This window comes from Mauremys mutica, chromosome 8 (assembly GCF_020497125.1).
Source record: "Mauremys mutica isolate MM-2020 ecotype Southern chromosome 8, ASM2049712v1, whole genome shotgun sequence".
Lineage (NCBI taxonomy): Eukaryota > Metazoa > Chordata > Testudines > Geoemydidae > Mauremys > Mauremys mutica.
In genome coordinates this window covers 59569813-59586759 of record NC_059079.1, presented here as the reverse complement: position 1 = coordinate 59586759, position 16947 = coordinate 59569813, and the positions used below count along the sequence as shown (strand labels likewise).

At 53.2% G+C, this 16947-nt stretch overlaps 1 protein-coding gene and 1 non-coding gene across 4 annotated transcripts in view; one reads left to right on the top strand and one right to left on the bottom strand.

Annotated features, from left to right (window-relative positions):
• BRINP2 (BMP/retinoic acid inducible neural specific 2) overlaps nucleotides 1-10953 on the top strand; it is a 61650-nt gene extending 50697 nt beyond the window's left edge. For all 3 annotated transcript variants that reach the window (XM_045026817.1, XM_045026815.1, XM_045026816.1), the window contains exons 5-8: nucleotides 2068-2173; nucleotides 3956-4192; nucleotides 7535-7757; nucleotides 8178-10953. In XM_045026817.1, the coding sequence (XP_044882752.1) occupies nucleotides 2068-2173; nucleotides 3956-4192; nucleotides 7535-7757; nucleotides 8178-9294 (1683 nt within the window). In that variant the 3' untranslated portion in view covers nucleotides 9295-10953. The remainder of the gene's footprint in view (nucleotides 1-2067; nucleotides 2174-3955; nucleotides 4193-7534; nucleotides 7758-8177) is intronic.
• Nucleotides 10954-16602: 5649 nt separating this feature from the next.
• Nucleotides 16603-16674, bottom strand: TRNAE-UUC. The gene has a single exon. It is a non-coding gene; the product is annotated as a tRNA-Glu (tRNA).
• Between the last annotated feature and the right edge of the window lie 273 nt (nucleotides 16675-16947).

The following is a 16947-nucleotide window of genomic DNA, read 5'->3' as shown; positions in this document are numbered from 1 at the left end:
CATTGGCCAGAGGGTGTGAAAAGCTCCCCTCCACCACTCTGCTGGTGCACCTCAGCCCTGACCTACAGCCCACTACTGGTCCAGTGCTGGGCATCCACACCCTGCTCCATTGTGGGTAGAGAACCAAGTCAATCTCCTCATGTGGTTGGAGACTGGGCTGAGAGGCTCCAATGTAAACCCTTCCTGAGCTCTGAGCTTTATGCCGTAGGTGGGGGGAGCTCGCTGTGGAAGGGGGAGGGGCAGAAATGGTGAGTGGTCGAAGGTCCAGTTCAGATGCAATAGAAGGAACATGGGAAGAGGCCAGAAGGGTGGTGGGGTCCCCTTGCGAAATCCCGGCCCATGTGGTCTCAGGCAGCAGGGTGACCTTGGAAAGCAAACGTAATTCAGAGGCCACAGGGCCGTCCTTGCTGAGGAGGGCTGAGGAGTTGCTGCTCTCGCGCTGGCATTGCTCTGCTACATCTGTGCCTTTCCTCTGAAAGTGTCATGCCGGCTCCCAGCCTGGAGCTGCTGTGTACAGATCAGGCAAAGCGCTCATTGTGCTGGGCTATATAGGAGAGGGCTCAGCCTCCATCCTGGTCTGTTTCTCTGAAAATGGGAGGCCAACCGTGCACTTCCTCCTTCCCCTCCACATAGAACCCAACGTAAGTGTTTTTCCTCTCGCCCACTGGCTGCTGACAGCGTGGCCCAGAGGATGCGGCGTGAGCTGGGGAATCAGGAGATCTGCTTACTAGTCCGGGCTGTGCCGCTGAGTTACGTGGGGCAAATCTCTATGCTCTAATTCCTTCAGTAAAACAGCTGTGCTTTGAGATCTCTGGACAGGCTGTTCTCATCCGGGCCTTTGGGGGTCGCCTTGTGATTGTCAGATCTGCCCCCCTCTGCTCTTTGAAGCCCTCTGTGTTCAGCTGATTGAGCTGAGTGGATCTAACGTGATTGAGGAGCATAGAGCAGGTGTGCCACATACAGTCAGGCGATGGGAAGGGAATCTCCTGGTCCCTGTTCTCCTCACCCCCACCCCGATGCTGCACTTGGGATGCAAACTGTGGCTGGTTGAAGCCCAGTCCCCGCCCTGGACTCTCCTCCCGCAGGCTGGCAATTATAACCCCATCTCTGGCAGCGAGCGTCCCTGCTGGGAGGGGAGAGGGAGCCGGAGCGAGGTTAGCGCCTTCCTGTTAGTTATGGGAAATTGGCCACGCTAACGAAGCCGAGCTGCATCAGGCTGGAGGCAGAGCTGCTCTGTGTCAACAGGCCAATTAGCACACAATTATTTCCCCTTTCTCCCAGCGCTGCCGGGCCGCCTGTCTCTCGCACTGCCGCAGACGCCCTCGCTCGGGACTGCTCTGCTGGCCTGGCTGGCTCCTTGTTGGCCGGAAGGATGGCCCTGGGCCTCTGACTTACATTTGCTTTCCAAGGTTGCCCAGCCTGAGACTACCTGGGCCAGGATTTCACAAAGGGACCTCAACCACCCTTCTGGCCTCTTCCCATGTTCCTTCTATTTCATATGAACCAGACCACTGTATTGCACCTTCGCTGCTCACCATTTCTGCCCCCTCCTGCTCCTTCTATGGCCCTGCCTGGCCTCCAGGAGCTGAGAACAGAGCGTGGACTATTAGTGCCGAGTTGGCTAATGCCCGATGGGGCCACCACCAGCAGATGCTGCCCTGCCATTGCTAGGGGTGGGTTCTGGGATGTAATAGGTCCTTTTCCTTCCCTAACTACTTATCTGGTGTGCCAGGCTTCCTGGGATGGGAATTGGCCAGTATCCAAGTTCTCCCTGGCAATGCAGTAGGGCAAATCCCCTCACACGTGCAATGACTTCAGCAAGGGGACGAGAGTTCTGCGTGGCCCCAGGACTGGCACAGCCGGAGATGTTGAGAGTCAGGCCTGCAGTGCCCGGGTAGAGGGGCACAGAGCCCAGCACTGGCATAGGAAGGAGTACGGGTCAGGCCTGAGGTGCATTGACAGAGCTCTGCACGTTTTCAGCTGCAGGCTCAGACCCTAACTGCTGAGGTGTGATGCAAACGCCAGGTCCTGCCTCACTCACTCTCTTACTACCCCCTGTTCTCACAGGTAACTGAAACCCGGACAGGCCCTCTAGGCTGCAGCAACTACGATAACTTGGATTCGGTCAGCTCGGTTCTCGTCCAGAGCCCTGAGAACAAAGTACAGCTACTAGGTGAGGACGGCAGCCTTCCTCCTTTCATCCCCCACGCCTAGCAACGGCCAGAGCCAGCCGCTACAGCACTCATTGAGGGAGGGAGAGGCCAGTGGGAGAGAGGAGGGATACTGAAGCAAGGATGGGTAGGGCACCAAGTAGAAGGAGGGGGAGAATGTACAGGAGTTAGGTCAAAAAAGGGCCCCATTTACCCAGAATGCCCCGATGTTGGGGGGCATACCCCGTGTCATAGGCGATCCCAATAGGTTAGATCATGTCTTCACTGCACGCTGACTCCTATCAGGGCCCAAGCATGCACTGCCCCACTAGTCCCAGCTGGGCCCTGGGCCCCTATAAGGTTGGATGGGAAGGTGCTTTGGAGGGTGGGGGAGAGAAATGCAAAGTGGGGGTGGCTGGGGTTGGGGGAACACCAGGAGGCCAGCCCTGGAGAAGGAACAACCCTGCCCCGGCTGCCAGAACCCTGAGTGGTGCAGCAAGCCAAGCTCAGCCAGCCCCACAACACAGGAGCTGCAGGATCCGCCACTGTGGGATGAGTGCTGGGTAGGATCTCACCAAAACCACCCCAGGGCAAGTCTGTAACCAGGGCAGGACAAGTGGGGCAGCTGCCCAGGGCGCAAAGCCACAGGGGCGGCTCAGACCAGTGATGCCAGGTGGCATGGAGCTCAGTGGGGCCAGCAATGACAGGCAGGCTCGGTGGGGCCAGCCCCACAGTGTGGGAGCATCACCTCCACCCCCAAGTCCCCTCAGTGGGCCACCCAGCCTGTCTGGGTCGGGGGGCACAACCATGAAATCTGGGGGAGCATGTGACCCCACATGCTCCCCCACACGTCGCCTCTGGTAGGGGGCACAAATACGCTTGCTCGCTCCCAGGCTCTGGGAGTCTTCACTGGTCACAACAGGCCATAACCATTTACAAGGGGTCCTGAGCCCCAAAAGCTTGAGAACCACTGAGCTGCAGTACCCAGCACTGAGGGGTAGAGCCTCAGCTGGTGTCAATCGGCAGAGCAGCCCATGGAGCTATTCTGAGTGAGCCCGGCGGAGGCGCCAGCCCTGGATGTTTGCCTGGACCGGATCCAAATTACTGCAGATTCTTTGGGTCTGCAAAGCTAGGCGAGGGATCTCCCAAGAAGAGGCTTCCTGGTGAGATGTCCGGCACTTCCAGGGTCAGTCTCGGTCAGAACCCATAAACAAAGAATCCACGTAGAGAGCTGGGGATGGGACCCGGAAAAAAGTGAATTCAGGTTTTCCAGCTCTCCCAAAGGTTGAGGGACAGGGCTGAGTTTGGGGATGAAGGTGCCAGTCATTGCTCGGTTTAACCAAATTGGTTCAACCACCTCTGTCTCTGAAATGCCACGAGAGACCCTGACCCCTGGGAGTCCCAGCCTGTTTGGCATGTTTAATGAGCATTTGCACTTTTGTAGCTTCTCTGAACTGAGTCTCTGCAGCTGTAGAAATCCATCCCTTCCTAGACCGGAGCTTCCACCCTGACGGTTATTGGGCAAAGTGAGGAGAGTCCTCAAGGCCCAGATCACATCACGTCTGATGCTCCAGGTCCAGAACCTCCACACATGGAAACTGGTGTATCTCCACTGCGGTTGATGTAGCAACATAAATATTGCACACTCTGGGCCAGAGTCAGCCCTGGTATCAATGGATGTGGCTCCACTGCCGTTCGTAATGCTGAATTTGGCCCAGATCCCCGCAGATGGGAAACACATAGCGCTGAGGTACGTGTGGGGCGTCTGCTTGCCTCACCTTTCCTGGGACTCTCCCTTTGTGCAGGGCTGCAGGTGCTGCTGCCCGACTACCTGCGGGAATGCTTTGTGGCGGCCGCGCTCAGCTACATCACCTGCAGTTCGGAGGGAGAGCTCATCTGCCGGAAGAATGACTGCTGGTGCCAATGCGGGCCTGGCTTCCAGGATTGCAATTGCCCTGAAGCCGACATCCAGGCAATGGAAGACAGTCTGCTGCAGATCCAGGATGCCTGGGACAATCACAATAGACAGTTTGAGGAGTCAGGTGAGGCCAGGAATGTGTGAGCTCACTGAGACCCACTCCTCTTACTGAGACTGCTGTGCTGGAACAGACCAGTGACCCTGCTAGTCTGCTGTCCTAGCTCTGACAGTGCCAGATGCTTCCCAGTAGTATTAGCTAAGCTATTAGCCAAGATGGTCAGGGACACAACCCCATGCTCTGGGTGCCCCTAAACCTCCAATTGCCAGAAGCTGGGACTGGACAACGGGGGATGGATCCCTCAATAATTGCCCTGTTCTCTTCATTTCCACTGAAGCATCTGGTACCAGCCACTGTTGGAAGACAGGATACTGGGCTAGATTGGTCTGACCCATTATGGCCATTTTTATGTGGGAAGGTTTACTCCATTATGCAATAATCTACCCTCTGTGTGGAGATTTCCTCCTGACCCAGATTATAATCAGTTTACACCTGGAAGAATGAAAATGTCGACCCTCCATGTTTATCCCAGCCAGTCTCACTGCAATGTTGTTTTCGTTATAAAATGTTCTTTTAAAATGACCACTATTTGCCTCAATGATATCCAGTGGCAGTGAGCTCCACAGGTTCATCATATGTAGACTTAAAAAAAAAAACATTATTGCCTTTTAGGGTGTCCCCTTGTTCTTTTGTTATTATGGGATGGGGTAAACAGCAGCAGCTGGGATCACAGCCACATCTGTCCCCTTGTCAATTTTAAACCTGAATTCAGTACTGTTAATGCTTCGGAGGCAGTGTGGCTAGTGGACAGGGCCTGGCCTGGGAAGCAGAACGGCCCAGAGGGACAGGGAAAAGAGAATTACAAAAGATGCATGAAGTGGGATTTTGAAAGCAAAGGGGGTTCTTGCATTGCCCTCTTTCTCCTGGCAATCTGGGTTCAGATCCTGAAAGTTGCCCAAGTGGAAATGGGTAGAGGGGGTCTCTGTCTCTCGTACTTATCTGAATCCCATTGCTATAGTGTTTGACAGCTTCCCAGAGACGATTTTTGTTAATTACAAAGGGCCAGATTCTGGCAGCCTCCCTCATAGTAAATAGCACCTTACAGCCTGATCCAAAGTCCATTAATGCCAATGGGAAGATTCCCACTGAGATCACTGGCCTCTGATCAGGGCATTAAGCCACCAAAGACCCCATTGAAAACAATGGGACTCTGGAGAGTAAAATGCCATTCAGTCTGAGTACAGGTGTCAGCCCGTGGCACCCTAACTTCAGGCTCCGTTGGTGATCTCTGGCATGACATAGCTAAGGGGGCTGACGGTCGGGAGCGCAGGGCAACTGGCAGAGCTCCATGTGTCCAGGACTGAAACAGCTGGTGTGGTGGTTTGCAAGGAAGGTGCAGTGGCAGAGCTGTTTGGGTCCCCATGACTGAAACAGCCAGTCAGGAGTGAGGTGCATTGGCCTAGCTGCATGGGAGGAGCGTGACAGCTCAATGCCTGGCTTCGACTAGGGCTACCAGCCTCTCCACTAACACCACGTGCAACGGAAGATGAATCCATTAGCTCCCAGTGTAGGGAAAATGACTTCAGAAATCTCTGCCTCGGTCTCCAAAGTGGTCTCTCCTTTCCACCAGGGACACCCTTGCCAGGGGGAGTATCTAGGCCTAGCAAGCAGATTAAAGGTACAATCCCACATGGGCGTTGAGCCATCCCGACTCCAGTGGCAGTCAGTGGGAGCAGAGGGCTGTCAAGAGACACGCACAATGCCTTGGGGAACTGGCCCTGCCCCTGGGAATTCAGTACCCTGAGGAGTGTGTGTTAGAGCTGCTGTGGCAGGATGTCGCAGGGAACCAGCACCTCTTTGGTTAAGTCTGGCAGGGGGAACCAAATGGGACCTGCCTTGCTCTTGCCGGGGGGACCTGCTTGAGTCCCAAGGGGGACTTGTGTGCAGAGAACTAGCGTGAGGTCTGGCTGGGAAAGGTGGGAACTGCCTGAATGTGAAGGATTGGCATCACGGCTAGAGCATGCAGCGGTCACTGGTGACACGTTCTCCACCAATACATTCGGGGGGAGGGATAGCTCAGTGGTTTGCGCATTGGCCTGCTAAACCCAGGGCTGTGAGTTCAATCCTTGAGGGGGCCATTTGGGGATTGGTCCTGCTTTGAGCAGGGGGTTGGACTAGATGATCTCCTGAGGTCCTTTCCAACCCTGATATTCTATGATTAACAGCAACAGAACATGGCCTAGTGGATCAAGCATCTGATTGGGACTCAGGAGACCCTGGTTCTATTCCAGGCTCCTTTCCTGTGACCATGGGCAAGTCACTTCACCACATTCTGCCTTGGTTCCCCTTCCAACCCCATGTCTGTCTGATCTAGTTAGAATATCAGCTCTCTGGGCAGGTGGACTGTCTCTGACTCTGTATGTGCAGCACATGGGACCGTGATGTTCATTGCCTACCCTTAGGTGGTATGAAAAAACAATAAATAAAACTGCATTAAATAAACTAGTGGTATTTCATTATAGAAATGAATGAGACCTTACTATTAGTCTAACCAGGTAGTGTGACCTAATGGATCAAGCCCTGGCCTGCTACTCAGGGTCTATTCCCAGCCCTGCCACTGGCCTGCTAGGTGTCTTTGTGTAAGTCATGTGCCCAGTCTCTGCCTCAGTTTCCCCAGCTGTAGAATGGTGATAATGATTCAGAGCTCCCTTGTAAAATAGCTTAAGCTCTAGTGATGAAAATTGCTAGATGAGAGCTAGGTATCATTATTATAATTCTGTCATCTATACTGCACTAGTACTTAGAGTCTCATGCATTGCTCAAAACCCCCTTGTGCTAGGCACTGGCCATGTACATAACAAAAAGATGGGCCCTGCCACAAAGAGCTTACAGCCTAAATGTGTTTTTCTTTGAGGGAAACGGTGTCTAGCAACTCCAGCTAGGACATGTCCCAAGTTCTAATCCTGCCTCTGTAGCCCAGGGTGAGTCAGTTCACCCCCCCCCCGCCTCAGTTTCCCCAGCTGTAAAATAAGGACCATGCTCCTCCCTGACCTAGCTGCCAGGGGCATTGTGAGGACAGTTTGTAGGGTGCTAAGTAGTATTATTGTGTAATTTTAGCAAATCTACAAGCTATCAGAGGCCAAATTCAGAGTTGATGTGATGGGGGTGGGAAGGGCTGGTGCCTTGCGGGCGGGTGGGCTCTGTCCCACCAGTCCTTGCAAAGAACCCCTGTGCTAAGCCCATTTGCATGGGCGTTGTGCAGGGGCCACGTGTTTGGACTGGTGGCTAAGCCAGGGGAAAGACTCTAACCTGGATGATAGGCCCCACTTGAGGGTGACTCCAGCCTTATGAGACAGCTCTTCCTGCATTGCATTCCTGCTCTGCTGACTTCCCCTTCTCTACCCACAGAGGAGCTCCAGTCCCTGGTGAAGAGACTCCCGGAGGATCGCTTCGTGAACATGACGACAGTCTCCCAGTACTGGGCAATGGACCTCGACGTGCAGCATCGCTACCAGCAGCTGGGCACCAGCCTGAAGCTGTTGCTCAAGAAAACCCATCGAATCATCCGGCGTCTCTTCAACCTCTGCAAACGCTGCCACAGGCAGCCTCGCTTCAGACTGCCAAAGGAGAGGTACGGTGTCCCCTGGCGCCAGCTCTCGGCTGGGTGGGACAAGGCTTGGGATCACTTGGCCCAGTTGTTATGCACTGCACTGACCAAACTGGGACTAGAAGGATGACCGCCCATCTCCTAATGTGTCACGCCATGGAAGCGTTCCCCAGTGTGCTGGGGACCTGAGTAGAGAAGCCAGCCCTTGGCAACTGAACTGCTTTGCCTCCTTAGTGCTGGCTCTTCCAGGCTCGGAGTGGTGTCATGGGGATCCTTGCCTGTGCCGTGGCTAACCTGAGGACTCTAGTCTCCAGGGCTGGTCCTCTCCCCAGAACAATAAATATATCCAGGGGACAGGCCACCACACTGTCCCTCTGGAAGAGCAGTAGCCGTGTTCACACTGGCACTAAGGAGCCTTTTGTCTCTTGCCTCCTTCTCCTTTAGATCTTTACCCTACTGGTGGAACCGCATTCAGTCCTTCCTGTACTGCAGTGAGACCACCCCACCGGGGACGTTCCTGGAAGACAGCCACAGCTGCACCTGCCCCTCCGACCAAGTCTCCTGCCAGGGGTCCATACCATGTGCCTTGGGCAACGGGCCAGCCTGCGCTGCCTGCGCTGAGGAGAACAGCACCCGCTGTGGGACCTGCAACCCAGGCTATGTGCTCAGCCAGGGCTTGTGCCGTCCGGAGGTGGCGGAGTCCCTGGAGCACTATCTTGGCCTGGAGACGGACCTGCAGGACTTGGAGCTCAAGTACCTCCTCCAGAAACGGGATAGCCGCATTGAGGTGCACTCCATCTTCATCAGCAATGACATGCGACTGGGGAGCTGGTTCGATCCCTCCTGGAGGAAACGCATGCTGCTGACCCTCAAGAGCAACAAGTACAAGCCAGGGTTGGTCCACATCATGCTGGCCCTCTCCCTCCAGATATGCCTCACCAAGAACAGCACCCTGGAGCCAGTCATGGCCGTCTACGTCAACCCGTTCGGGGGCAGCCACTCAGAGAGCTGGTTCATGCCTGTGAAGGAGGAGGGCTTCCCGGACTGGGAAAGGACTAGCGTGGATGCCTCGGCCCTGTGCCAAAATTGGACACTCACCTTAGGAAACAAGTGGAAGACCTTCTTTGAGACAGTCCATGTGTACCTGAGGAGCCGGATCAAGTCTCTGGATGACAGCTCCAATGAGACTGTCTATTATGAGCCCCTAGAGATGGTGGATCCATCTAAGAACTTGGGATACATGAAAATCAATAGCTTGCAAGTCTTTGGCTTCAGCATGCCATTTGACCCGGACGCCATCCGGGACCTGATCCTTCAGCTAGATTACCCATACACCCAGGGCTCCCAGGACTCGGCCCTCTTACAGCTCATAGAGATCAGGGATCGGGTGAACCGGCTTTCACCGCCCGGCAAAACCCGGCTTGATCTTTTCTCTTGCTTGCTCCGGCACCGGCTCAAGCTGGCCAACAATGAAGTGGGAAGGATCCAATCCTCCATGCAGGCCTTCAGTGCTAGACTACCAAGCCCCATGGAGTATGAGACTGGCAAATTGTGCAGCTAGCCTTGGGGCACCTGGAATCTCTGAGGAGGGGCCCAAGAAAAGGGAGGGGGATGGAGAACCACGACTTCCGAAGGCTTTACCTTAGTGCCAACCGCGTGCTTCCACGGGACACCACGTGACCAGCCACAGGGCTGGCAGCGTGTGAAGGATGCAAGGAGATGCCCAGGCCATGGCAAGAGACTGCAAGGCAGCAGATGCAAATTGGTCAGAAAGGGGAGCCAGGCCTAGGGAGATAGGGTGCTCACCTTGGAATGGCTTGTATTCCTCCCCCTTCCCAGTCACAAATGACACTTGTGACCAGGCAGAAAAATCAACAGGTTATTTCACCTGGGAACAGGCCCATGCGGGGGAGAAAGCTGGTGGGAGGAGTCTGCCCTAGAGAGAAGACATCTGGTAGTACCTCCGCCTGTGACCTTGCCTCCTGGCCTGTGAGCCCAGCCAGTGCTCCACACAGAGCTGGAAGGCGAAGGGACGGGTGGCAAGACCTCAGACCCCCAGCAGGCCAGAACTGCTCAGAACACTTCACTCCCACCCACCCCGTGGGAAGAGGCCGGCTGCGGCCTTCCTCAGTGCAGGCACTTTTGTATTCTTTTTAACAGACGTTTCTACCCACATCCCAGCTTTTCCGTTCTCCGTGTCACTTTCTAAGTCAACATATTCCCTGCCTCTTCCTCCCACCCCCGCCTGCTCTCTGGCACCATTCCCTTGATGGCAGCGGAGAAGCTGGCCGATTCCAACTGGGGGTGGGGGCGGTCTGTGGGACAGGCAGCCCTGCCTGATCTCCCCTATTCCCACATAGAAGCGGGGAGCACTCCACCCTCCTTCTGCATCACGGCACCATCAATGCACCTCGGTACATTGAGCCAAGACGTTCCATTGTCGACATGAGCAGCGACTGGGCACCTGGATGGACACACCTGTCGTTACAGTCAGAGGTGGAGCTTTGTGGGTAGCTTCTCCTTTGAGGTTTTTATTTATTTAATCAATTGTTGTTGCTGTTTTTTTAAAACGTATTTATTTGGGGGGAGAGGATTCAATTCTTGTCGATTTCTCCAGCCGAGATCCACCTTAGTCAAATGTATCTGCTTTAATATATTTTTTAAAAGATTGCCTTTTTGAGCAAAACAAAACAAAGTTGAAAACAACGTGGTCTCGGGCTGTGTCTTTTTGAATGGAGATGCTCTCTGGGCACGTGTGAAGAGATGCTCGGCATAAATGTGGACGGCTACCTAGAGGCAATTATCAGCAGATGGGGTGCACAGGTGGAGATATGAACGGCCAGATGCACGTGTGATTATGTAGATGCGATGGCAGAAGGATGGGTGCGCATAGGCAGGGAAGGACACCTGCGGGGCAGTGTGGATGTGAATTGGAGAGCCAGGGGGAGGTGGTGGTAGATAGGTATTGATGGTTCTGAGAGGGCAGGTGTGGATGTGAAATCAGAGGGGGTTGCGATGAAGGTGAGGGGCTGTAGAGGTGAAATAACCTGTAGAGAGATCTATGCATGTCCATCCACATACGTGTAGCAGAAGTTCCCAACCTATTTTTGGCACGGTTGCCATGGCTCCTTTTCTGCTGAGCCTTTTCTGTTTTTTTTCTCTCCTCACTTTGTTTTCCCTTTTGTTGGAAGTCTATTTATAACCCTTGTACCTCTGCTCCTAGCCACACACAGATCAGGAACCGCCACTGATTTGAACTCCGATGCTGGTTTCTCATTGTTAAATGAAGCCCTTGTCCCCATCTGTGGTTCCCTGGCTGATGGCTGCAGCCAATAGACCTTGCAGCGAGATGCTGTGGCCCAATCCTCAGTGTTGGCCAGACTTTGCCATCCCCTGAACCTGGGGGCAGCCACAGCCTATTTGAGTCCTGGGCGCAATTTAGAGGGGCCCTCGGGCTGGTGTAAGCATAAGGGATGCTGCCGTATGTGGGGAACGCTTGGAGCACAGCATGACTCGCATACTGTACTTTCCCCCACACTGGCCATGCCCCCCACGCTGAGGTTGGTGTAGAGCCAGTTATGGCAGCTGCACACCACCTGTGGATTTCCCCAGATGGGCTGTCTGATGCCGCACGGGGGCCCCTTTACATCACTGGAGAGGGGCTAGAGCTCTGGAGCAGGGCTCACCACATGTGTCCCTGCAATGTCAGGCCAGGAGCTCTTTAAATGCTTTTGTAAACCCTGTAAATCTCCACAGTGATTCCATGGGGAGCCAACAGGGTAAGGTGGGTTAGTTTAAAGGTGGGGGGCTGATGAATAGAGACAGCAGCGAGGGAGAGCTGGAGCTGCTGAGTCTATATTAGCCAGCACCAGCAGGCAGCACAGTCTGGGGAAAATCTATACATGGAGAATTACAGAAAGGTGAGAAAAGCCCATCCCAGCTTCTCCATATACCCTTCTACCAAGCAGCAACCCAGCCACAGGTAACACTCTCAGGCCTTCAGCTCACATACGAGCAACGTGGATCCAATCCACCATCTCCCCAGCCAGCTCGAATCCAGACGAGGTACCCGAGCCCTGCGCTACTGAAATGTAATCCAAAGAGGATGCACCTCATTTCCCTGCTGCCGGCGTGCCAGCCTTTCACAGCAGGCCATAAAGTCACTGCACAGCTTTCTTTGTGGATACTGGAAACAGAACAGGGCCTTACTTCTATTAAAAATCCCTGAGTGAAGCAATGAATTGCAGACACCTTTTGAGGGGGCACAGACCTCGAGCATGCCCCCTTGTGGCAGAGAGTGGCCCTACGGGCCTTCTGCCCCATGCAAGAAATACTCCCAGACCAGAATTCTTAGACTAAGATTCTACCAGGGAAGGGCTTTAGACCCTCAAGCTCCACCCTGGTTCTGGAAGCCTGGGTGCTAATTCAAGCAGGCATCTCCTCCTAACTTCAGGAATCCCACAGCCTCCCCAGGGCAATACTTCTGGCAGGCTTACCCTCCTGGTGTTCAAGAGTCCACTGCCTGGTTCCTGTATACGCTGGGACTACTTGTCCCTCAGATCCTTATCTCTAGGCGCACAGTCCTTCAACTGAGTGCTGGTAGCCTTTTATCTGTCCAGGTGCTTGTTTGTTAGCTGCCAACCAAGCAATTAACTAATTACAGTGGGGCCAAGATGGACTCATTCTCTCATTAGAAACCCACTTTGGATAGACTGGGTCCTGATTCCACTTAAAGCCCCTGCCACTCCCTTTAATAGTTGCTGAAAGGTCCAGCTATGTCCCAGTAGACTGTACCTGCCCTCCTGCTAACTATTCCAGGTTCTCCCTGGTAGCACACACGTGCTGCAATATATGGTGCAGGCACACCCTGGGGTAACTCACTGACCACGCTGCTGAGAGCTCCAGCTATGCTTTGGCAGTACGCACATCCTGTGTGTTCTAAGTACTTCCCAGGAGAACTCACCTGCCCTGCAATTAAACACAGCACTAGCTCCAAATGGCACTTGCTTGGTAGGCCTGGGAAAAACATTGTTTCTTTGTTGCTGAGCATTCCTGGTGTAGCCTGATGGAAGACACCTGCTCTGTGCTCCAGGTACAGCCCAGCAGCATACAGCCTGCTGGGTACTGAATGTGCCAGTTACAGCCTCGCTGAATGCACCTGCCATGCTGCTGCATGTGCCAGGCAGCCCCCCACTGTAACACACCTGCCTTTCTGCTGCAGGGGCTAGACAGACCCTGGTGTAACCCACCTGCCATGCAGTCCAGGTGCATTCCGTTTGCACACACCATGATTCAGGCCACGGATTCTGTGATTTTAAGAGATGGCTGCGAGTGCTTCAGCCTCAGCTGCACTAGGACTTCAGCTTCAGCCCCGTGGGGCAGGGCTCAGGCTTCAGCCCGAGTTTACCAGGCAATTTAAAAGATTCTGTACCTATGTAGTGAAAACGGCATTACTGCATGTACACGGCCGTGATTTATTGTCTGCGTCCTGTCCGTGGCTTTTAATAAAAATCCCTGTGCCAAAAGCGTAGCCTTAACCGTAATGCCCCCATCATCAGTCCAGTCCACTGGGACGTTCATGGCTCACGGGTGGTGAAGCAGAGCGGGACCAAAGGGATGTGTTCATGTCTGTCTTACTGTAGTGGGATGGTTGCCCCACACCAGGAGGAGGAAGGGTTAAAGCAGGCTAGAGGGAGCCTGTGCAGAACCCTCCATTTAGAGGAGGGCTCACTAAGTGAGCCAATTAGGAGGTGGCTTGTTGCAGCGGCCAAGCAGGGCCAGCAGGGGCCATATATAAAGAGCTGCTCAACAGAGCAGAGGGCAGGCTCTCTCTGGCCTGCTAGGGAGAAGCACTGGCTGCCTAGGTGCACCGTGGCTAGAGCAGTGCTGGGCAGGGTAGCAGTGCAGAAGAAGCTTTCAGCTGACTGCTGCCAGACTAAGGCCCTGGAGGACGGGCAGATAAGGTGCTTGGGCTGCCCCCACTTGCCCTGAGGGAAGTGGCCAACACAGACTGCAGTTTGCCCTGGAACAAGGGACTAGACTGGTGGCTGGACTATAGACTGCTGGTTCCCCCTAAAGGCGGGGAGACAGCAGAGCAGGGGCTCTGTCCAGAAGAAGACTCCGGGGAGCGACACGGGTCCCAGAGAGGTGGAGACAGCAAAGCGGGAGTAATGGCAAGCGAGACACCACTGGAGGCAGGTGCCCTGCAGAAGGACTTGAGCTAATTCCAGAATGGCCAGCAGGAGGCGCCGTGGTGATGAGTCTCACCCCACTACACTTACCATGCAGCTGTCAAAGCCCCATAGATACGTTCTCATTACCACCTAGAATTAAATTGTCCATCCAGCCAGATGTGTGGATGTCTGACCCACATTTACTGACTGAAGCATCAACATAACTCACTAACCAAAACTCCCAGCTGCCGCCACCCAAAGCAGGTGTACTGGTATGTTGCTCCGTGACTGGCTGACTGGCATGAAAAGCTCCATTCTCCTCCACCAATAAGAATGCATCCCTTCAATTAATGGCACACTGAGCAAGTGTCACCCTGCTGCAGCCATCATCCATCAAGCCAGCTGATTAAAGCTACATCAGTCATTTGGAAGCACTGACAGGCCCTGGCCTTGAGGATTGCCAGGGCTCTGACTGTATACTGTATTTCCCAGGGAATAGTACACCTCCTTCATTGTCACCTGCAGAGCGAAATGGCCACCTTTTCATTTGGAGTTTCTTGCCTCTAAATGTCTTCTCTGTGCCGCCCCTCCAGTCTGTTGGTGGTGACCCAGCCCTACCTCCTTCATTCCTTTTTCTTCCCCTGCTCAGGGTGTCGCACAGATGCCACTGTTGAGGTTGCACTGAGGTTTTTCGGGTCACTCTCCTCTTTCAGCTGCCAAGGGGAGTTGCAAGGCCAGAATATAGCAGTTCCCCTTTACACCTGCTTTGCTTGTGTGCTCACAAGCCTGTAACTGTGCAGAATAAATGGCTGCTAAGCGCCTACACCCTGTGGCAGCCCGGGATTTAATTTGCAGTTAAGGACAGAAAAGTCATCATATAAAATGACCCATTCTTATTCCGCATACTCCCCTGTGCGGCTGTAAGCCCTAACTACATACTTCGGGCCAGCTTTTCCGATGGCTTCAATCAGCATAGCTCCATTAACTTCAGTGGCGCTATGTCCATTTACCCCAGCTAGCTAGTACTTTTATCACCAGAGTATCTAAGTGCCTCACAATCTTTTTGGATGTATTTATATTATCAGCGGTGGCTCTGGCCATTGTTATCATTGTTCATATTACAATCATGTCTAGACACCCCATTTGAGATCAGGGGCTCCCTGTGCCAGGCATGGCACTATGTACATTAAGAGCTAGGCCTCGTCTCTCACACTCTTTAGACAAGGCAACCAAAGGAAGTGTTGTCATCCCCATTATACAGATGGTGAATTGAAGCACAGAGAGATTAAATAACTTGCCAACGGTATCCAGGGACTCTGACAGATGGGGGGATCAAACCCAGGTCTCCCAATTCAGTCCAGAAAGTGCTGAGTACCACTCCCTGAAAATCAGGCATCCTTGTCTTATGTTGGCCTATGAAATCACGAGTCACTTCCAAAATCTTGGCCTTAATTCTCCACTTCTATTAATGCAGGCACCTTTTCACTACTACTCTGTGTGGCTTATACTTCAGCTGTAGTGTGTTGTCTATGGTGCCCCGAATGCTTTTCCTATAAATGAATCTTATGGGGTCTGGTTTTGGGGCATAGAACAGATCACAGTACTGCAAGATGCCACCCATGTGACTCTATGGTGGAAATAAAAATAGTATGCTCTTATATTGTATTATCAGTGAAACAGTGTGTGACCATGTAATTAAATACCACATCATACAGTGCATGCACAAAGCAGAATTAGGGTTGGACATACCAGCCCAGATCTTTGTATTTAGGCTCCTAATGCCCATTGATTTCAAATGCCTCAATAGCTTTGAGGTGCTGGGCCACTATTCTATTCTGTGCAGTTTCCTGAATTTTAAGTGCTTAGCTGGGCATCTTTGCTGCTCTTTGGCATGGAATTTCCTAGGGTTTATTTATTTATTTACATTTAAAAAAACATCCCCAGGAGTAGCAATCTACAGAGTTCTGAAGGGCAGCTGGCAACTGCAATCTAAATTCCACACTCTGGAACTATTTGGCTAGAGACCTCCAGATGGTATGGCCAAAGTCACCAGAGCTCAGCTGGCCATGACCAAGGCCTCCTGACTACTAAGGAAAACATCCCCTCTATGATAAAGGAAGACCCACTAATCAGCAAAAAATTAAGACTTGAGCAGCCCCTTGTTTAATGAGAGCCTGGCATGGGGAAGCTAGAGCAAGGCATAAAGTGGGCTGGTTTGCTGGGGGGTGGGGCATACAAACAGAGCTCTGAGACTCATCCCTTACTGGTGAGCCCTGGCTGTTCTGCCAATTTTCAGCAGTGTGAATGCTGCTAGAGGGCCTGGTGTGTCCTTGGCAAGGGATGGGGCCAAAAATGGACACACCCACCTCCAATAATGGACATACTCAGAGCCCCTGACCCCATATACAGAAAGAGAGGCTCTGAAATACCTCCCCTGCCCACACAGGTTCCTGTAAAGCACCATGCCACACACACTTGCCACCCTTCTGTATGGTAATAATAATTGGAGGTATACCAATCTCCTAGAACTGGAAGGGACCTTGAAAGGTCATTGAGTCCAGCCCCCTGCCTTCACTAGCAGGACCAATTTTTTTTGCCCCAGATCCTTAAGTAGCCTTCTCAAGGATTGAACTCACAACCCTGGGTTTAGCAGGCCAATGCTCAAACCACTGAGCTATCCCTCCCCCCTATTTTTTTTCCCTAACTGGGAATTGAACCCAGGCAGTGGCATTGAAAGTTCCAAATCCTAACCACTAGACCACCAGGGAGCTGCAGCTCCTCTCTGTGGATCCCTGAGCGTGGCTTGCAGGCAACATCCAGCCCCACGAACTGGCGGCTGCTGCTAATGCTGCTGCTGCTACCACCTAGGAATAGCCCCCCTTGAGGAAGAAGGCACCCGGTTGCTAGCCCAGAGGTGGAAAGCAGCAGGAATCCCAGAAGAGACACCTGAGCAAGCGCCTACTGTGCCACCCCAGAGGACCAAGTAGTGGGGGTGCTCACTGGGCAGCAGCAGCCAGTTTAGGATAGTGTGCTGGGACCCT